Source organism: Diabrotica undecimpunctata, chromosome 7 (assembly GCF_040954645.1).
Source record: "Diabrotica undecimpunctata isolate CICGRU chromosome 7, icDiaUnde3, whole genome shotgun sequence".
Classification (NCBI taxonomy): domain Eukaryota; kingdom Metazoa; phylum Arthropoda; class Insecta; order Coleoptera; family Chrysomelidae; genus Diabrotica; species Diabrotica undecimpunctata.
In genome coordinates, this window is record NC_092809.1 from 98,953,922 (window position 1) to 98,977,380 (window position 23,459).

Below are 23,459 nucleotides of genomic sequence, written 5' to 3' on the forward strand. Positions count from 1 at the left end.
GTTAGTGTAAGAGTGAGTTTACTAATGGGATAGTCGGGTGCAGTATATACATAGTTCTTACAATATTCAACTAGAAAAATAAATTTATATCTATTCATGAAATGTTGAGAAGGCCATTTTTCATCAAAGAAAAAGAAAACAACGCCTCGCGTGACCAAATACAGATCGTGCAGGTGATTTGACGGCGCCCGCCATTCGTCAACTGCCACTCTGCCCGCCATATCCGATGAAACGGCGCCAGCTAGGAAAATTCGATGAAAATTTAGAACTCAACTTAATTCCCTCCCGCCTACTTACTGACGATTCGATAAACTGGAGATTACATGAAGTTTATTCATGGATTTGATGGCGACCGTTTGCTATAACTATTTTCTCAAATTACGTATAAAATGAAAAACTGAAAAGAAGCCGGGGGCGTTTGTTTGCTTGACATTTGTTTTATTACACCACGAGAACTTATAGAGAGTTTGACTTTAATAGAAAAATAAGGCCGCTTATGAAAGAGGCTCCCCAAATATAAAAACTTGAAAACTAAGAGAACTAAAAAATATTTTAAAATCAGTTAATTCGAGTCACAGAAGCAATATTAGGTACGCAGATTACATTGTAATATTTTCTGAGCACCAAAAGTTTACACTTAAATAAATAGACCAGAGCATAAGGATTGTAAATCACAATCTCACCCTAGCTCATAATTGGTTCAAATCATTCTTACCAGGAAGATTACAAAGTGTCACTTTAACAAAGTATAACATGAATATTAAATCGGAAATTAAACCTATAACATTAGGCATTCCTGAGGGCAGCATAATTAGAACGATAATTTTGATTTTATACTTAAACGATATGCCCCGTACTGTGTTTATAGTGACAATTGTCTCCTTCTTCTTCTTCTTTCTTGTATGTAGGCTTTAAAGCCTGTTTTTTCTTCAATATTAGCCTCTTAAATTGTTAAATTATCGCACAATCTTTTTCTTGGTCTGACAATACGTCTTCGTTCATTTGGTGACTTATCTCGTGCTATTCGTACTATCCTATCCTCTGCCATTCTACTAATGTGTTCGTTCTACTTCTGTTTCCGTTTTGTCACCCATCCATTTATGTCTTCTATATTGCATGCTTTGCTTATATTTACGCTTCTCTCCCTATACAACAGATTTTTCCCTGACAGTCGTCAAAGTATTTTCATCTCTGTTGTTTCTAGTATTCGTCTCATTTTAGATGTGTCAGGTCTTGTCTCCGCCGTGTATGTTAATATAGGTCTGATTGCTGCTTTATAGATTCTTGTTTTTGTGTCTTGTCTTAGGTGTTTGTTTTTCCAGATTCTGTCATTAAGAGATCCTGCCGCTTTACTTGCTTTTAAGCTTTGTTGTCGTACTTCTTCTTCAACATCTCCTTAACTAGATATATCTATTCCCAGATATCTAAACCTTGCTTCGTGCTTTATTATTTTCCCATCAATTTCGATTTTACATCGTAATGGGTGTTTAGATGTTGTAATACATTTGGTTTTTCCTGCTGATATTATCATATTGTATTTCTTGACTGTTGTATTAAAGATATGTGCTAATCTTTGGAGCTCGTCTTCTGTCTCGGCGTTTAATGCGGCGTCGTCTGCATAACAAAATATTCGGATTTCTTTGTTCCCCATGCTGTAACCATGACCTTTCCGTACTGCTTGAATTTTTTACTCCATTATTATATTAAAGAGAAGTGGGCTGAACGAGTCACCCTGTCTGACTCCCCTTCGTACTGGTATACACTGTATCAGTTTCCAATTTATTTTTGTCTGTATTCGATTATGGAAGTAGATGTTTTCGATAGTTGTATAATATTGATTGGTATGTTTCTTTTATACAGTAGATGTAATACGTCTTTGACTTAGATGCGATCGAAAGCCTTTGTCAGGTCTATAAAACATAGATATACTGGTTTATTGTACTCACTGCCCTTTACTGTGATTTGTCTTAGTACAAATACGGCGTCTACGCAGGATCTTCTGGATCTGAATCCTTGTTGTTTATCTGATAAAGTTGTTAGTTTATTGATTTTGTTGGTTAGGAATTTTGTGGTAAGCTTAAGTGCGGTGTTCAGTAAAATTATACCTCTATAATTGTTGGGGTCTTCTTTATCTCCTTTCTTGAACATTGATATGGTTATGCTGTTTCTCCATGCGTCTGGTATCTTGCAGTGCAATATTAGTTTTTGTATAAGTTTTGTCATCTCTAGGGTTATACTTTCTCTTCCGTGTTTTAGAAGCTCGTTGGTTATTCCGTCTGGTTCTGGCGACTTTCTATTTTTGAGTGAATTTATGGCTATCTTTACTTTCTGAAAACTGATTTCTAGTTCGTGTCTTAATTCAGTTACGTTATTGTGTTGATTACTATTTTTCTTTCCTTTAAACAGTTCCGTCAGGTAGCTTTCCCATTCGTTTGCTGGTATGTTATTGTATTCCTTTAATTCTGCTATTTCTTTCTGTTGGTTTCTTATGAATCTCCATATTTGTTTTTGTGTACCGTAGAAGTCGCTTTCTATCGTTTTTGTAAACTGTTTCTAGTGTTCATTTTTTGTTCTTCTTACCAACTGCTTTGTTTCATTTCGTACTCTTTTATAGGTGTCGCGGGATTCTGGAGTATTTAATGTTTTTTACTTTGTATAGGCCTCTCGTTTCTTTTTACATTTCTCTTTTATTTCTTTTTTAAACCATGGTGTATTGTTGTTGTTTCTTTTGTTCGGTATGACTTTGCGTTTTCCTAGAGCTTCTGTTGTTGCTTCTTCCATGTTGTTTTTAATTTTCTCCCATCTTGCGTTTATATCTTCGATGTCGTCTATTTGTTTTAGCTGTATCTTCTGTGCTAGCCTCCTTTGGTACATTTCTCTTGTAAAGTCGTTCCACAGTGATTCTATATTGAATTTTTCCTCGGTGATTTCCTGTAGAAAACAGGAATAGTTTTGGTGTTATTTTCATTCCTATTTTTGCTAGTACTAATTTATGTTCACTCCCTACGTCTGCTGAGTTTACGTTTAATGAAAATTGTAGTCAAGTAATTATGACAATGATGATACAAATGTTTTAGGAACAGCAAATCATTTGGAGATTTTACTAAATGAATCTGACGATATTTATAAAGAAATGTTGAAGTGGTTCTCCAGTGAATAATTAATTATTAACAAGCAAAAAACGAATTGTTTAATCTTTAGAGCAACCAGATCAAACGTAGAATGTCCGAATAATCTTCTATTAGATGATACAAATGTTGAAATTGGCACTAAAACTAAAGTTTTAGGTATGCAAATAGATGCAAAATTGACATGGGAAAGTCACATACAGCAACTTAATAAAATGTTGAATTCAGTATACTATACTTTAAGAGTATAATCACAATATTTAATTTAAGATGACCTAAAATAATTTATTTTTAAAACTTTGATTCTTTGGTGCGTTATGGGGCAATTTTTTATGGTGGAAGCAATGAACTTGATAAAATATTTAAATAATTTTCTGTCAGAAACGAGCACTCAGAATGATCAAAAAAATGAGATTTTCAGCATCTTGCAGAGGAGTCTTCAAAACTAACAATATCCTAACAGTACCTGTAATATATTAAGGAATGTCTACTATTCCTTTTTAGAAATAAACATCTGTTTGAAATTAATCTACCTATATACAATCATAACAATAGGGAGATTAAGTATAATTATTTAAGTAAACCACACCTATCAATATTTCTCATAATATGACCAAAGTACTCAAATATCCGTTGTTTTATCAGGATGAACACTTCATCCATAATTACTTTACGTTAACTGTATTCTGTAACTGTTTTCCATAATTACTTTACGTTAACTGTAGAGTAAACTTGTAAGACTATATTAAGTTACAATACGTTAGTTTTTAATAATGACTTTTCTTTTGTCTATACGGATATACTTTTCCTAATGTAAAATCTGTAACCAGGTTTAAATAAACGTAGACTACAGTATTCCCCAATTATAAGCGAGATTATAGTATATAGAGAGATATAAGTGATTATAAGTGAGAGATTGATGATACCAAAGTCGTTGTTAAACAATAACCTACTTGGTGGATTACGTTTGTACGATATTAAGTTCAAGATGTTCGAAAACTTTCGAATAATTAATCTACAGGTTGTAATACTTTAGTTATTAGATGATACATGTATTAATAATTTTGGAATATAAGTCTTGTCTCAAGAGAAGTGATTTATTAAAGAACTTTGTAACGGTTGTCTTGTATTTTGTAAGTATAAAAACGGATTAAGAAAATCATTTAAAATTTATTTTTGTATATTATCTTTTTTATTTATTTTTTACTTTTGGAAGTATCACTACACGCACTAAGTGGTTTTTATTACCCATAAATTTAGAGTCTAATATTCTTAGCCTCGGCCAAGGAAGTTCTTGGTGAAAGAAATATAAATAAAAATAAATCGTTCCCAAGGCGAAGAACTCCATGATTTTGTACAGAAGTGAAAGAAAAATGTAAAAAAAAAGAAAAAGCTTATCTGAAATACATGTCAACCAAAACACAAGAGGCATACCATAATTACAAGACAATTAGAAACACATGCATTTGTAAGAAAAATAAAAAATTATCAGTAGTAATATCCCTAGGACATTGATAACAGACGAGATAATTTCATGACAATCGAAAGCTCGTTCCTTGGTAACAGCACTCAGCCTTCGGCTTCGGCACGAAGCCGAAGGCTGAGTGCTGTTACCAAGCAACGAGCTTGAGAAATTTGTCATGAAATTATGAGGCATTCATCAATGTTCGAGGGATATTCGGCGGATAATTTTTCGAAAAAAAAAATCATAACTCAACATAAAATTGTATTGTAATATTCTCTTGTATTTCTGGGAATTTTTTCTTTGATTAGCGCATTTATACTTTGAACAGAACAGCATTTCTGTGTCTGATTGACCTAAAGAAAGTGATTGACAGAGTAAGATTCAAAGATGTAATCCATCTTCTGTATAATAAAGAAGTTCCCCTTAATATTATAAAAACTGTCGAAAACATCTACCAGAATAACAAAATAAAAGACAACTTACAGAAGCTATAGAAAGAGCCCCATGCTCTTCAATTTATTCATGGATGAAATCATCAAAAGTGTTAACAAAGGAAAAGGATACAGAATGGGAAACAAGGAAATAAAAATACTCTGTTATGCAGACGATGCAACATTCATAGCCAAGATGAAGATAGTCTGCAAAAACTGATCCAAAGATTTAACATAGAGCGAAAGAATGTAATATAACAATCTCATCTCAGAAAACTAAAACAATAGTAGTCAGCAAAGAACCAACGAGATGTAAAATAGAAATTGATGGCATCACTATTGAACAAGTAACGGAAATAAAATACCTGGGAATTACACTTTCTAGCTATGGGGACCTGGACAAAGAAGTGAGAGATCAAGTACAAAAAGCAAATATACTCGCAGGATGCCTTAATAACACTATATGGCGAAACAGACACGTTAACACTGAGATGAAGTCAAAAATTTATAAAGCCAGTGTAAGACCAATAATAACTATGCATCCGAAACAAGACCCAATACAGCCTCAACGCAAAGGCTACTGGAAACGGCAGGGATGGGAGTACTGAGAAGAATTACAGGAAATACGCTGAGAGATCGAAAGAGAAGTGACGACGTTAGAAGAAAATATAACATACAGTGTATAAATGAATGGACATAAAATAGCAAACAAGAATGGAATAACCACATAAGCAGAATGGAGGAGACCCGTATCGGCAAAATAGCAAGAGATAAGTCACCAATCGGCAGAAGAAGTGTCGGACGACCGCGCAAAAGATGGAGTGACAACCTTCCATAGAAGTATTAATCCGCCAGTGAACAAGCAGAATTGCTTATAAAGAGGAAGAAGAAGATAAATTTAGAGATTAAGATTAGACGTAGAAGAGCTTACAGTAAACAGAATAACATTAAAAAACATTATAAAGAAGATCCTTTGAAGGCTATAGTGAGATTGAAGCCTTGAAATCTTGAGTACCAACGTGAAGTAGTTAATTGTTTAATGTATAATATTTATCTTAAATTTGTTTTGGTACTGTTTTTGAAACATCTGAGATGCGATCTTTGTCAATCTCAAAATATAAACAAATAGCATATAATTCCAAATATACTTGAATTCGCGATTTTGTTAACTCATTAAATATAAAAAGTTATTTTCATATTTAGAAAGGATATAGCTGTAAAGTCGACTTTACACTACACGATTTTATCATATGACAATATCATATGAGATTTGTTATGATTCCTAGTTTCTATGATGTTTTAAAAAAATCCTGTTTACACTTAATGATAAGTTATGACTTATGATATGAGTAACAATAAGGATTTATTGATTTTTCTTTTTGTTTATATAGAGATATTAGACACAATATAGGTAAAACTATTAGATTTTTAAACTATTATAATGGAAAATAAATCTTTGCTTGCATTGGCTTGCCGACATTTAATGATCATACGCCGGCAACAACTGCGTACAGCTAATAGTAAGAAGAATAGATCAGACGCCTTTGGTCTCGCAGGTGGCTCTTACGAAGAAATAGTGGACAGAGTATATCAAATTTAGTGTTGATATTATACCAAATTAAAAATAATTAATAAAGAAACTAAACTAAAATTATGACTAGGATGACTATAAAACACTAAACTAAGAATAAAATAAACTAAATAAAGAATAAAATAAAAATACGACACAATAGCACATATTAGACAATAGGCTCAATATCAATGCAACAAACAAAAAATAAATAAATAAAGGATGTTGTCTCTCGGTAAGGGAATGTCACTGAATTGACATAAGAATAAGGCGCGATATTTGAATATGTTGGTGTTACCGGTATTATTACCGAAAATCATATGATTTTATCATGTGGAATAGGTACCGTTCTATTCTCCTGTGACAACTATGACGACCCGCATGACAGTGCTTATGACAAAATCATATGACAAATCACACAGTGTAAACATGGAAATTTGACTTCATGACCAAATCATATGACAAATCACATGATAAATCTTGTAGTGTAAAGTCGACTTTAGTTTCTGATTTGTTAAGATGTCCGCATCACTTCTGCATTTCTGTGTATTTCGGAACTACCCTTTACTAGCGTATTATTGGGTCATTGCCCGATAATTCAGACAAGATTTAAAAATGAACTAACAATGAACAGATAAAAGAGTGCGAATTTCAAAGTACACTAAACCACACAATGGATATCGATTCTAAGTTTGCAATATCTAGAGCATGACAAGATAGAATTTTAAGAAACATAATTTTAATAAAGGACCATTGTCAATTTACTGCAACAGGAGGATCAAAGCATACAATCAAAAGGAAGAACAATGTAAAAGAACGCAAAGGATGAACTTGAAGTAGTTGGTTTTAAATTTATAGATATAATTTTTGATTTGAAACAAATTAAAAAAAAAAATAAATGAATTAAAAAGGGATACTTTTTTATCATAGTATTATAAAGCTGTTAGGAATTAAAATTGCTATATATATATATATATATATATATATATATATATATATATATATATATATATATATATATAATATTTATTTAATATTGCTTGTAGATTTTAGATTTCAAGGTAGTCGTTTGAACTGACCAGATTTTTAAAAAACCTGTTCCAGAAATTTATGATGATGCCAAACAATTACCTTACAATTGCAGATACTATGTTCGTTTGTCTCATCTGCGTTTTCCCAGAATCTGCAATTTACTGTGTCTCTAAAACACTACGAGTATTTTTGGGAAGCAAGCAGAGGTTGTAATACCATTTTTGCTTAACTTAAGCTTGGAATATTTTTCCAGTAATTACCAGCAAATTTCTCTTTCCATTTGCAGACATCTTCCACTATGCTGGAAAGCATTCGGGACACTGCAAAATGACTATGGTCTGATAAAAGAAGTACTAGCTCGTTTTTTTGTAAGATTATCAGCATTTGTTACTTTAGTGGCTATATTTGCGAGGTGAACATTCCACGTAAGTTTCCCCTCAAGGATAATTCGAAGATACTTAACCTCTTCGGATAATGATAGTCGTACAATTAGGGCATATCATCATTATTATCATAATCATTAACCTGTATGCATCCATTGCTGGACAAAAGTCTCTCTCAGCTTTTTCCATATGTCTCTGTCTTGTGCAGGTTGCATCCAGTTATTGCTAACACGCTTCAGATCGTCAGTCCATCTAGTTGGTGGGCGTCCTCTGCTCCGTATTGCTTCTTGCCTTGGTCTCCACTCTAAAATACGTTTTGTCCATCGGTTAACTAATAATCTGGCGACGTGTCCTGCCCATTTCCATTTTAACGGCGCGATTTTTTCGATGACGTCTGTTGTTTTTGTTCTACGACGTATTTCTTTTTTTGGGATTCAGTCTCTCAGAGAAACACCCATCATCTGGCGCTCCATGGCTATCTGAGTCACGCGAATCTTATTAACTACATTTTTTGTGAGTGTTAATGTTTCCGCTCCATAAGTGAGTACAGGTAACGCACATTGGTCAAAGATTTTACTTTTTGAAGCATATGGGTAGATCTGATTTAAATACATAGTTTAATTTACAAAACGCTGCCCAGGCTAATCCTATGCGACCTGGGAGCTCACATGTCTGGTTATCTCTCTTCAACCGAATTTCATGTCCCAAGTGTAGTCTGCACAATATTCCTTCCATCAACAGCAATATTTCGATTTAACACCAGATTAGTCATTATTTGCGTCTTGTTCATATTAATCTTTAGTCCGACCTCCAAGGAAGCGGGATATAATTTTTCAAACATTGCATTATCCATACGAACGGCTATAAGGACGATGTCATCTGCAAATCTCAAATGACTGAGCTTCTCTCCATTTATGTTGATACCATGCTCGTTCAGATGTGCCTTCTTACAAGTATGTTCTAAAAGCGTCGTGAATAGCTGTGGAGAGACGGTGTCTCCTTGCCGTACTCCTCGCTGTATACAGAATTTATTTGTTTCTTATTTAGATAGTCTTACGCTAGCTGTGGCATTTTGGTAGATATATTTGATTATGTTGGCGTAGCGATGGTCTATTCGGCATACTGTCAATGCTTTTAACATTTTCTGATGGCTTATGGTATCGAATGCTTTCTCGTAGTCGACAAATATCAGTGCGAATGGTTTGTTGTACTCTGCAGACTTCTGTATCACTAGTAAGTGCTCGTTAGTGCCATATCTCCAGCGTCCAGTCTTTTTTTGATAATATTTGTGAAAAGTATATATATATATATATATATATATATATATATATATATATATATATATATATATATAAATTAAGGAACACTCGAAGAGTGGTGGGTTTCTCGGTCAAAGTGAGGAAATAAAAGACAAAGAAGGTGGCTACTTCATCTATTTATTGAAGGCGTTTCGCTTTCTACTCAGAAAGCATCATCAGTTCTTCTAAAAGGTCTTAGATGAACTGATGATGCTTACTGATTTGATAATGATTTTTTTACTGCTGTTATAATAGTTGGGGTTTTTGTTGGGGCATGGATGGAGATATTTTTTGGGAAAGAACATCTTGGGACGTAGGTAGGGTGATCTACATAGCAATTGAGGCCTTGTCCGTGGGGCATGCGTATGATTTAAGTTGTTTTGAATTAAGCTGAGTTGAAATGTCTGCTTTTACAACACCTCGAGCAGTATTTTAGGAGAATAAACACAACATTGTTTGATTTTAAGATCTCACAATGAATTTTTTTCCTATACGTGTATTTTTCGAAAGTGTCTCAGCGCTCTTGGTTTTAGGATCTTTAAAGATCCAGACGAAATTTATGGGGATATTGGGACTAGCCTCGGCACCATCGTAGATGAATTACCTATTGACCCTAGTTAGATGACCAGATGATGATCGGTCTGATGGTTTTTTGGGACTGTGGTAGATTTATGAGTGCCGTTTTGGGTTCAGCTGGGAGAAATTGAGACTTTTCTGTCTCCGATGATACACCGAATCTTCGTTAGAGTTTACTCGATTTTATACGTACATAGATTAGTTGTTTGGGTGGAATTAAAAGGGGCCTGAGAGGTACGTATTATCTCCCGTGAGAGTCTAGAGGTAGTGGGTTGCTGGTTATGTTGCCTATTTTGAATTTCGAATGGGTTCTTAGTGCTAATGAGGTTTTTATGCATCTTAGGGACGCTGGTGTCGTTTAAGGTTTAAGTTTTGATCTACTTAAAGGGGAGTGATGGGTGAATGCGGTTCGAAAGCGGTTCTTGGGCAGAATTGGAGCCTAAATGAAAAACCTGATAACTCCTTTTGAGCTTTAAAGCAGAATATACTATTTAGAGTTTATAAATAGCATTTTGAAGAAAAATTTTAGTCTCTTTTTTGGTATATTTTAAATATTAAACAGTGATTAATAAAAATTTTACTAATCTATGTCTAGAGTAAATATGTTGATATATTAATAGCAGTTTCTTGTTGCAGATAAATTAAATTTACAAAATGTCATCAGTAAAAGTAGCAGTTCGAGTCAGACCATTCAACAACAGAGAAATATCAAGAGAATGCAAATGTATTATACAAATGAGTGGTAACACCACAGGTAAGTAGAATAATTACGAGGCATTATTAATAACAATAAAACACTGAAAACTTTGTTTTCAAAACTTCCACAAATTTTTATTTTAAATTCTTATCACTACAGCTGTTTCGGCTGATTGCCTTTCTCAAGTGATCTGTTTTGGCATGGGTTTACACTTTATAGTCTCTAATGAAATAAGTTGAGGAGGGGAGAACTGTTTGTCTCAAGCTGGTCATTCAGAATTATATCTGTGTTTTTTAATTTGTTGATTTCCATAGATTCTAACAAAGATAGCTTAAGGCCTTAATCTATGGAAATCAACAAATTAAAAAACACAGATATAATTCTGAATGACCAGCTTGAGACAAACAGTTCTCCCCTCCTCAACTTATTTCATTAGAGACTATAAAGTGTAAACCCATGCCAAAACAGATCACTTGAGAAAGGCAATCAGCCGAAACAGCTGTAGTGATAAGAATTTAAAATAAAAATTTGTGGAAGTTTTGAAAACAAAGTTTTCAGTGTTTTATTGTTACATAAAATGAATTTCCATCAAGTAACGGTCGAATCCATCAGTCATTATTAATAAGTTAATAATAAATTCGGAATTGTCGACTAATACTTAATTTTTCATAAATAAAATATGTCTTTTACACACATAATTTAATGCTTTTGCTAGTTTATATTTTTAACTTACAATCCTTTAAAAAGTCATCAATTGATTAGATTCTCCTAATAAGACAGATCCTTGAGAAGACATTAGAATTGAACATTGAACCCATTACTTATTTGTCGATTTCAAGGACACGTACGACAGTGTCAAGAAGACAGTGCTGTGCTAAATAATAATAAGGTGAGATATGATCCAAAAATCGCTGTGCAGACCAAGTTCTAGCACTCACCACCAACATCGAAGCAGGATTTCAAAGGAATCTCAAAACCTCAGCTGTATTTATGGACTTATTAGCAGCTTGATATAGTTAGAGGTTCCCAACCAGTGTGCCGCGGCACACTGGTGTGCCCTGTAGGTGTGCCGCGAAATTTTACCGTCTTTTTTACTAGTATTACTTTCTTAATTCGCCGTGATAATAACTTTTACTTTCATTGAATAAAACTTCTGTTCTGCGCTTGTCCGCTATTTCAATAGTTCAACACTCGACCAACAGAAGCGGCAGCAGCAGTTTCGTATGCAGACGTGCGTTAGTTCAACATATTACCGCTTGTGGCGATAGCGTTTGAAGACACTCACATCTAGAGATGAGCATCTTTGGAAAAACATTGATGGTTACTATCGATTAAACATCGGAACCGTACCATCGATGGCAATACAACATCGAGCCTAAACATCGATGTTTTCCAACATCATTGTTGACCTAGAACTTGATACAACAGACAACAGAATTAAAATTATGTCAAAATATTATTATTTTTACAATGTCAAAATTTCTTGGACCTAACCTCGCAAAAACAAATAAAATGGTTTATTTATTTCTTTTAGTTATAAATTTCTCTAATAGAGGGTTATGATCGCAGGTTAGATAACTTTTGTTGCAAACTGTTACTGTTGATCGTAAAACTAACGATGCTTCTCCCTACTCACATCTCACACAGACAGTCGTTGGTTAAACGTCAAACTATCAAGTCCCGTATGATTGAATTTCTTTGCACGTTGAAGTCAGAGTTAGGCTACTGCTCGCTTTTACAATGGACCGATTTCTAATTAGGAGTGAATTTCCTAGTGCTAGTGCGAGTACCAGTTCAGGTGAATGCAATGAACATCTGACTAATGATGAAAACATTTCGGAATGTATATCTGCGAAACGCAAACGGATTGGCAATAGTGATTGTGTAAAGGGAATTGTTCGTCAGTACCATAAAAACTATTTAGCGTTCGGTTTCATGTCATGTGGTGGTGAACAGCCTAAACCTCGATGGTTGATATGTGGCGAACAGCTGTCCAATGAAGCCATGGGTGCCGAGTAAGTTAAAAAGACACCTACTTACAAATCATTCATTTGCTGCTGAAAAAACCTGTTGAATATTTTAAAAGGCTCTTATCAAATTAGTCTACTCAGGCTTCCACTTTTAAAAAACTTTCATTTGTGTCGGATAAACTACAAGAAGCCAGTTACGCTGTGGCTGAGTTGATGCAAAAAATATGAAATCCCATACAACTGCTGAGATGGCTATTTTGGCAGCATGCTATGAAATTGTTAAAATTATTTTGGTGAAGAATGTGAAAAAGAGGTTAAAAAAATACCATTATCTAATAATACGATTAAAAGGCTTGTCGAGGACATGTCTAAGGATGTTGAAACCCAAGTAAATGAAAAACTTTTTGCGCTTTAAGTGGACGAATCCACAGATATAACTGGGAAACCCCAGGTTATTTCTTTCGTTAGATATATCTGCGAATCTAACGTAATTGAACAGTTTTTATTTTGTAAAGACCTCTCTGGAAATACAACAGGACTAGATATTTGTCAATTAGTGAACAGTTATTTTATCACTGCTGGTTTGTCTTGACTGTCTTGTTTGAGTGTTTGCACAGACGATTGCCCTGCGATGGTAGGACGCTTAACAGGATTTCTGGCTTTAGTCAAAAGGGAAACCCAGATAATATTTTCACACATTGTTTTTACACAGAGAAGCACTTGTTGCTAAGTCATTGATGCCTGAACTGAATGACATTTTGCAAACTGTTGTGAAAAAGGCAAACTACATCAAAAGTAGGCTTTTAAAAGCGAGATTAATTAACAGTTTGTGTTCTGCTATGGATTCTGAGTATACGCAGCTATTGTTGTATACAGAAGTAAGATGGTTATCTTGCGGACGTATCCTTCAAAGATTCTATGAACTTAAAGAGGACCTGTTAGTATTTTTTACTTGTGAACAGTCTGAATATGCACATTTCCTTAGTGATGACACCTGGTGTACCAAAGTTGCGTTTTTTGCAGATATTTTGAGAAATTGTATGTTTTCAATAAGCGCATGTAGGGAAAGCAAGAAAACATCCTCACCTCTACTGATAAAATCAGTTTCTTTCAGCAAAAGCTTTTACTGCGGATAAAGAAAGTTGAAAATCAAGCCACGTGGGACATGTTTCAGTTAACAAACAATTGCAATGTAGAACCAAATCTGTCACACCTTTTTTTAAAAAGTCTTGGTAAGCTGAATGACAATATCAAAAAGTATTTCCCCCCCCCCCCTGATACATCATCAATGGACTGGGTGCGAAATCCATACATCCAGTCGGTTTATGACACGGCCTTGTTCACTACTGATGAAGAGGGTGAACTGATAGATATAAGAAACAGTGGACTTAAAACTTTAAGTCAAGACTTAAACTTAAGTACAGTAAACTAGTTGAAGAAGCAGAGGCTAATCAAAACTGAAGAAAATCAAAGTTAATGTAAATGTTGCATAGTTTTGGATTCCCCTCTTCAATGAATATTCACTGGTCACAAATAAAGCTATGAATGCTATAATACCGTTTTCAATTTTTTATATCTGTGAATCTGCTGTCTCGTCGATAAACGCCATCAAGAACAAAAATCGTTCATAGCAAAAAACATTATAGAGGGCGACTTGAGGGTGAGCTAGTCTACAATACATCCTAGAACGGATTTAATAATGAAGGGTCACCAAGCACAAATATCGCATTAGATACGGTGTCACTATTTTTAATTAGATGGACATTTTGTTTTATACTCCATTATTTTTTATTATCAACTCGTCTCTTTTAACACAACATATATGTTTGTAGTGCATTAAAATTTTGTTTTCTTAATTTTCCTAATTAGTTTCCAAGCAAATGAGCAAAGCATTAACTTAATGAATTATGTTTTAAATTATATTTTTAAAGAAAGTAACATGGTAAAAAAATCACATAATTCATTATGATTATATACATTATAGAGATTATTTATTAAAGTGTGCCGTGGCTGAACGAGTTTTTAAGTTAGTGTGCCTCAAGCTAAAAAAGGTTGGGAACCGCTGGTGTAGAAAGGGGGCATGATATATAAGTTTCTTCGTAAATCTCACGCAAACTGATAGCTCGAGTGATAGACAATGTGCTTAATGATAGGATGTTACAAGTGGTCATGGAGTCAAATATCAGCTCTTCAAGGAGACTAAAAAAAAGGATTACCATAGATATCATTTCTTGCTCACTCCTATTTAACTTATAAATTCCAGATATGCCAGGGACAAGATCAAGGAAATAATTTTAAAGGCAATACAACTCAGATATACACAACTTTTTCTTAGAATTATCGCAATAGCTCTTAAAAAATTAAAAGAGAACTCCGTAAGTCAAAAAATGGTACCTAAAAAAAATTAATTTATTGCCCCTCAATTTCCAACAAATTAGTATTTAGGTTAAGTTAGTATAGTGTATGAGCTCCACGGTTGTTGATTACTGTCCTACGTCTGTAAGTCAAACTCAAGATCCGATAGTCAATGTCATGCTGCAGTATTCTGTTTCACTCCATTGAAAGGCCCTCAAACAGTCGCTTCTTGTATTGAACGCAATATTTTGTTGTAAAATGCGTCTGCCCAATATGTCCAATACATGCTCAATTGGATTTAAATCTGGCGATTGTACAGGCTATGGTAAAACCTCAATTTCATTATCTTCGACGAATATTCGCATGACCCTGACAGTATAAGGACGCGCATTGTCGTGCATTAATTGAGATTTGAAATTTCAATAATTTGCTTGTTGTGCAAAGGACACAACAATAGGTTCGAGAATAATATCGCGGTAGTCTGCTGCATTTACCGTTCCAGACAAATGAGCTTGCTTCTTCCACCACCAGTGATGCCACCCCATACCATTATACTGCCGCCTTGCTGTCTATGAACCTCCTGCACGGTGGCAAATATTTAAGCATTACCAGATCGTCTCCAAATTCTGGTCCGTCTTGTATCTGGTGCAAACCCAATCGGGATTCATCTGTGAACAAAGTAGAGACCCACTCACGTTGCGTGTTCTTGTGCCCACTGAAGTCGATGAACACGATTTTCTCTGGATAACACAGGCACTTTTACAAGTTTTCGAGCATTTAACCCTACTTTATGCAGTCTGTTTCTAATGGTTTGACCACTTACAAACACCTGATGGGTCTCTTAAAGCCTCGTTTGTAATTGTGATGCAGTTACAGTCCGATCTCGTAAATCTTGCAACCTAATAAAACGGTATTCAATCTGGTTGATTATCCTTGTACGGCCTCTGTATGACGTTCAGCAACATCGCTAATTTCTTGACACCTTAACCACAAACAATTAATGATACTACTGTTTCAAATTCAAATGATATCTGTCCATTCCTGGCAATTGCAAAACTAAATAAAAATCCACATAGACATATAGACAAAAGACGCATATTGAAGTTTTGTTAAATTTTTTATAACATTTCTTATCAGCATTACTGTCCAAGTTGGTACAATAATCGATAAAACATATTAATATAGGTGTCCCCTAGATTATTTTGATGTGTGTAATTATTAAGTAAAGTCAAAGTCTTACATTAAACAGTAAATTCACGAATTGTTTTCCTATAACATAAAAATTATTCTTATTTTTGACGTTAGATTTTCTCATTTATTCCTTTAAAGTGCGTATTTTTTGAAAACTCTTATTAACAAATATTAATATCAAACATATCAAATATTGTTCACCTTACAAATTCAAAATTTTATAATTTAATGTACTAAAGTCCATCGTAGCTCAAAAATTACTCAATTCGATAGCAATAAATCACGATAATACTTCCATGTGTACAGAAATACGAGCAAACAGAAAAAAATAAAATACAAATGCTTAAGAGTAACAAAGGTTATTCTTGACACATATTATCTGGTTTTTGCCGTACTTTGATTGATGAAGATGAATGCCTTGAAGTGGAATTGGAGTTTTTCCTTTTCAACGGTTATACCAGATCGGATTTTTATTGTAATACGCTACGATATTTGGAGAGAAAATCTTTTTAACAAGTTTTATTTTAAAATATCTTATCTTTTTTCTTCCCTTAATAAATAATAAAAAAATAATAAAAAAACCTTTTTAAATAAGAACGCTTTTTGACACTAAAATTAAACTGATTTGTCACGAATATTATCATTTTCAGTATTCATAATCTTTATTATTTTAATTTTTTTCATCACATTCGAGCCCCTTCACATATCAGTTGGCCCAACGATAGATTGATAAGAAAATTAAATTTTAGAGAACAAAAATAAAAGCGCAGCGTAAATTTTAGAAGTTTTAATGCATCGAACATTTTTAATTTCATAATTATAGAAAATATTTTATATCGGAATGAAAACTATTGATTAAACAGAATAATAATAAATTAAAAAAAAAAAACGCATAGAACATGTACTATTAACAAAAAAAATGTTTCTTGAAATTTTTTATTCAATTCGTTGACGGACCTGGCAGGACGATTTCTCAAAGCTTTTTTCAATACGCTCCACAAAGTCTCTATCGCGGACAAGTCGGGACTGTTAGAAACCCATTCCAGAAGTGGTATGCCATGGTCTTCAATCCATTTTAAACTCTGTTTCGAGGTATAACAAACTGCGCCGTCAACAAACTAACCGTTATGGTGTTCCATAATCGATAAAAAAGATTCTTCTAAAAAATTCAAATATTTGTCCGTGTTTACAATCCCATCGATAAAATGTAACTTTCCCACACCTTTAGATGACATGCTGTCCCAGATAATGATAGATGCAGGAAATTTGACTTTTCTCTTTAGAAAGTCGGGATGAAAAGCTTCATTTTTCCTGCGATTGACGCGACTCCTACTGTCTCCAACACACACTTCAAATCTGGACTCATCACTCCATTGTATTGAATTTTGACTTTTGACCATCTTGGTCTATTGTCCTATTGTTAATGTTAAAAGTGGCTTTTCCTTAGCCTAAAATAAAATGAAATTTATTAAAAACAATTCGTACTTTTTTTTCAATTATAAATCTTAATTTGTATGTACCAAATTCTAATTTGTGGGCCTCGCGGTGACATGTTGATCTAGAAACGTGTCTTCCAATAACATCACTCCATAAAACGCTTAACTCTATATAATTTGCTCGTCGATTTTTTACTATAATGTGTCTTAATGCCCTTCGATCTGCTTCGGCTATTTTACTTTTTCGTACATTTCTAGGTTTTGTGACGACCGAACCTGTAGTTTTGTATCTTTACTACATTTCTTACACTATAGCGTGACAATTGCAACATATTCGCGATTTCCGAATTGGATCTTCCAGAATTAAAAAATCTAATAATGATTGAAAAAAATTTCTCGTCGATAACTTTACCTCTACCCATTGTACAATCCACAAACGGCAAAAAGTTTTACAATACCACAAAATACATTTGACATTAACTGACAATATTATAGTTTTGATGTTATTTTTTCATAGCTACCTCTGGATTTAACGTAATTATGAAAAAATCAACGTATTTTGACATAAGTGAATCCATAGCCAGGGTTTAGTGAATTTTTTTATTGTTGAAAATAAATAAAAAACCATAAGGGTAATGTTTTTAATAAGTATTAATAAAAATGCCATATTAATTGATATGGAAACTGATAAAAACAGGCAGAATATAATTTGTTTATGGTAATCAACTTAAACTGCAAATTCCATAGGTGGGCCAACTGATATGGGAAGGGGCTCGTACCTATGTTATCGTAATGGGATAATCAGTATAATGTATTTGTTGCTTTTCTTTTTCAGCTATTACAAACCCAAAAGCAGACCCGAACACAAAAGATGCTCAAAAAAATTTTAATTTTGACTACTCATATTGGTCACACGACGTAAGTAAAAACTATATTACCATTTACACATCTTGGATTTATTTATCAATATTTTTGTTTATTTCAAATCACGAAATCGTTATTATAAGAGGAAGTGAAATACGTAAAATTTCGTAGCAATCGTAAATCGTGGCAATGGAACAGTAGAGAGCGCAAGCCTGTCTGAATAGCAGATAACACTAATGGTTAGTACAGGTACAGTACATTCAACCAACTTACACATCCAAACGATTAATGGAATTACCTTTAGTTGTAGTAAAAGGCACGGTAAACTGCACTGGAGTTCTCCATAATCTTTTTAATTACTTATTTTGTTTAGAATATTTTTGCCTGTATTATCAGTTAGAGTTAATTTGTATAAAATGCGGAGCAAATATTTAAATGGAATTTTAAATGTTGTTTATTTGGCTAATAATGAATGTATAAATGTAATGGTTAACCTGATGTACAATTATTTTGTAAATAAAATTATAATAGTGTACTTACTGATTATTTAAATTTATAAATCATCATCATCGCCACTAAATTCACTACCGTTATCATTATGTAAATCTATAATCACTGGATTAATTTCACTAATTTTATTTTCCCGGATCCACCACTCTTCTATTAATTTTTCACATTTATTTACAGTTTTGGTCCATATTGCTGGAGTTGCAGTTTTAAGAGCTTCTTGCCACATTTCCCTAACTGCATCGTCACTGTATCCACTGCATCCAACGTGATTATCATAATACGTTTTACATATACCCCAGATGTGTTCGATGGGATTAAACTGGCAGTGATACGGCGGTAACCGTAGTACTTGATGTCCATAACTTGATACAATTTGGTCAACTATATAAACTGTTGGTTTTTCATTACGTTTCGAAATTTTCAGTTACTCTGATTTGAAGGCGTATTCCGGAATTTTGATATTATTTTTAACTAACCAATTTTTTATGCTCGGTACGTTCCACGACTGTTTTGGTTGTTTCTTCAAAATCTCCGAATGGTAAGGTGCATTATCTAAAACTAATGTTTACAACTGATATAACTGATGGTTCACTCAGACTAGATAACAGTTTCTCCTCAAGCCATTTAACAAACATATCTGCATTCATGTTTTCATGGTAAACAGCAGATTTTGATTTTGAAGAAAAAATCAAATCTGCGTTTTCTATAAAGCCTTCTTTCCCTCCTGCATGAAGAATGATGTTTTTTTGCCTTCTATCTATGTGTTTTATTGATTTTATGCTGTTGTCTTGTCAAATTCTTTTAATTCCACCCTTTGCAGATATCCATGTGTCATCTAAGTATACGAATGTTGCATTTTCAGATTCAAGTCTAGTATATTCTCTCAAAACTTTAATAATTCTTTTGTGAACCACACTACTCCTTTCGCATAAAAGTAACCTATTATTTTCTTTTTTGAATTTAAATCCTAAATCTCTTCAACACTTTCCAAAGGCTAGTCCTCTTAATTTCAGAAACTTGTCTTTCTCTTATTTTGGCCAGTAAAGTATCTAAACTGACATGATGATTGTTTTCACGCATTCGATACAAAATATTGCGAATTTCAAATTTTTCTCCATTAGGTAAGTTAATTTTTCTCCTAGAATGTTTACGAGTTGTTTTCTTATCTTCCTGATACTCAGTCACAGTAAGATATTCTTGAGAATCTTTGACAGTCTTCATTACAGTTTTTAGCTTACTTTCACTTATCTCGAATGCGTCACAAACTCGTTGATTTATACTTAATAATGACTTTAAAGGTCCACCATTGTCTCTTTTCATGGTAAAGTATTTATACACATTTGCAATATTAATTCATCAATATCCAACTTACGTCTAGGCATGATGATCAGTTGAAACTACACATTTGAATTAAAATATAGTGAGTTTAGATTAATATGACTTTCTAACTGTTGTGCTTGAGAGGTAAAGTATAATATAACCGCTTGCAAAATCCTAAACACATTAAACACATTAGCCTAATGATCATTAGGAATGCCGATTGTAATTTAATGGTGTTTGATAAAAAGTTGGAAACCGTACATAAACAAATTAAAATGTTTCCCTCAATTATTTTATTTTTAGTACAAGTATTTTCATTTGAAAATAAAAAGTTAAATATATTTACCAAAACTCTAACTTTAACCCGTAATCGCAGACATCTCAAAAACGGTACACTCTAACAGACATATGGACAATCTAACCACCACTATTTAAACACTTTTTGTAACAAAAATTAAAAGTGATATTTTAGTACTTTGTATATCTACTTTGAATATAAATTATCTTTAGCATGGTAGTATTTGTTTCAGAAAAAAGTTGTTAAACAAGTAGGTGAAATAAATTTACGTTAAATAACATTATGCAAGAATACTATTTATTAAAAAAAATTGAAGAAAATATGCAAAACTATGAACAACGGGTTAGTGACACATATATTTATTTTATACCTAAAATTTAGCAAAGTGTTAAACATTATGGAGAACACCAGTGCAGTTTTTAGTGCCTTTTACTACAACGAAAGGTTTTCTGCGAATTCCGTTAATCGTTTAGAGGTGTAAGTTGGTTGATTGTACTGTACTCACCATCAGTTCAAAAATACACCGCTGAATAGATTTCGAACTCTCGCTCGTTTCGCCTGTCGGACAAGTCCAACCACTCGAGGAGAAAATAAATGTCATTTCGCGCACCTCATCATAAATGCTGTTTGTTTTATTTGATTCTCTTACGTCATTTTTTTAATATACTTTTGGTAGTAAGTTTGTTTTTTTATGATATATTGGTCTCTTCTATTTATGAGGTTTACATCCATAGATATTCTTCACGCATATTTTCTAAGATTTATTCGTTAATATAGCCTTTATTTTGTAGCCAATCGCCGTAGCCACGCATCACAATACATTCCAGTATTTTAATACGCCAGGGAAAAATTCTTTAAATTATTACTGAATAGAGTTTTGTTTTTCCATGGACATTGCTCTCAAATTTTTATTTTTCATAACCTATTACCGAAAATTTTATAATTAGTGATTTTATGGGTAAAATGCCGAAGGTTAGTTCAAATAATTTATTTTCCCTTTTAATGTAAGTTTAATGTATATTATGAATCATTTAAGATACCAACAGAGAATTTTTTTTTTTTTTTATTTCAACTTTAACGTGCTCGGCTAGTATTGTTAAAAATCATCTATCGGACAAAACTCTGCCGGTGTTACGTTATGTCAACATCAGATTTACATGCGTTTATCGGTCATTAACAGAAGCAAACCTTATTATCGGTTCCATCTCCATTAGCACATAACGAGACAAAGCTGTCATTTAGCGGTCAATACACAATGCTAGACAGATCAGAACAGCAAGTTATCAGAATTTCTCACGGCCTATTTGACCTGTCCATGTATGTTCTCCCTCAAAATAATGTGATCTTTATTATGTCTACGTTAAAGGTATTGGAAGAATATTTGAAATATATTATTTTTCTCGAAATGAAAATATATTGGAAGTGATCAAAACGTTTCAGATTGGGAAATTAAAAAACTCAATTGTAAGTTGTAATTGTAAGTCAAATGTAGAGAAAATTTTATATCTTAATAGTAGGGGAGCCTGGGATGCTATATTCGCAGTTACTAAAGCGTCATGGGGACCTATTGGATTGTGAAGATTAGGTACTAAAACGAAAAAAAGTTTATGTTAAGTTTATGTCACTTTCGTGGTGAGGTGAGCGTGTACAGGGTGTCCCAAATTGGTATGTATGGCAGGATATACCGAAAACCCGAGGAAATAGATTTTTGTAGAAAAAAATACCACAATTGCTAGGTATGATCGTCCAAGTTCAGCTCATTGTGGCACCCTAATTCTTTCTACAAATAATGATTTCTCTCCTATAACAAAATATGACTTTCTGTTGAATGAATCCTGTTTTGAGTTTTTATTGGTTTATAAGAAGAATCTTAATCTATACATTCTTTGCATTTATAGATCACCTGATTCTTCCACGGAACTATTTTTTCAGAACCTGTTAAATTTGTTAGACGACCTGCCCAATAAAAGCAGAAAGATTCTATGCGGTGACTTGAATATTAATTACGCTGTTGCTTGTGCTACCCAATTATCCTTGGTCAATATATTCGAATCGTATGGTTTCACAATGCACGTTAATTCTCCTACAAGAATTACTAAAACAACATCTACCATAATTGTTTATGTTGTCTCAGATTTCTCACCCCTTGATGTACGTTCTACAATTATTAATGCAGAACTCTCTGACCATGAAACAGTATATACCAAGTTTAACACTCTTAACAAACAATCCTCAAAAACCCAATGTTTAGGTAGGATTTTTTCCGCTTCCGCTTCGTAAATTCCAAAATTTGTCAAGCACAATGTTTGCTTAATTCGTAAACACCTACGTGTGTTCCAGCAAGACCTAATCATGACTACTCCACCAGAAATTCAAGCTTTGATGTGTATTTGTCGATCCCGTCCACTCAGGTAGTAAAGAAATCTATATTATATTCGGCAAAAAAATTATACAACCATCTCCCTTTGCAACTTCTTTCCTTAAGTTCCGTAAATTGACAAAAGCCTATCTATCTGAAAGACCATATTATTCAGTGGCAGAGTTTCTTAACGAATAACTAAGAAATTACAGTACGTTTAGGTGCAAGCAACAAAGTATTTTTATATATATTGTCGTACGGTCGTTGCGTACTACCGCGTCACTACCTTTCGTAAACAGTATTTTCGATAGTTACTATTTGCATAAGGTTTCTGGTGACAAAGCGCTATCGCAGCTGGACCCCGATCGGAAAAGCAATTACAAGTCCCCGTCGGGGCTTTTATTCGCTCTTTACCGTGACAGGTCCCAAAGAACGCTTTGGTCAATTCGACACAATTTGAATAAGTTCTAAGACCAATGTCTTTTCTATTTCAAAAAGTCGTGTTTTACTGTCAGTGAGCGTTCGTAGTTGACACGCCGGTTCTCGTGCTTCGTAGATTTATCTTCTAAATTGAAT

The 23,459-nt window shown here is 33.5% G+C and overlaps 1 protein-coding gene across 7 annotated transcripts in view; it reads left to right on the top strand.

Moving 5' to 3' along the window:
* unc-104 (kinesin family member unc-104) overlaps positions 1–23,459 on the top strand; it is a 231,104-nt gene that overhangs the window by 96,731 nt on the left and 110,914 nt on the right. For all 7 annotated transcript variants that reach the window (XM_072537853.1, XM_072537847.1, XM_072537849.1 and 4 more), the window contains exons 2-3: positions 10,520–10,637; positions 18,368–18,450. In XM_072537853.1, coding sequence (XP_072393954.1) covers positions 10,538–10,637; positions 18,368–18,450 — 183 coding nt within the window. In that variant the 5' untranslated portion in view covers positions 10,520–10,537. The remainder of the gene's footprint in view (positions 1–10,519; positions 10,638–18,367; positions 18,451–23,459) is intronic.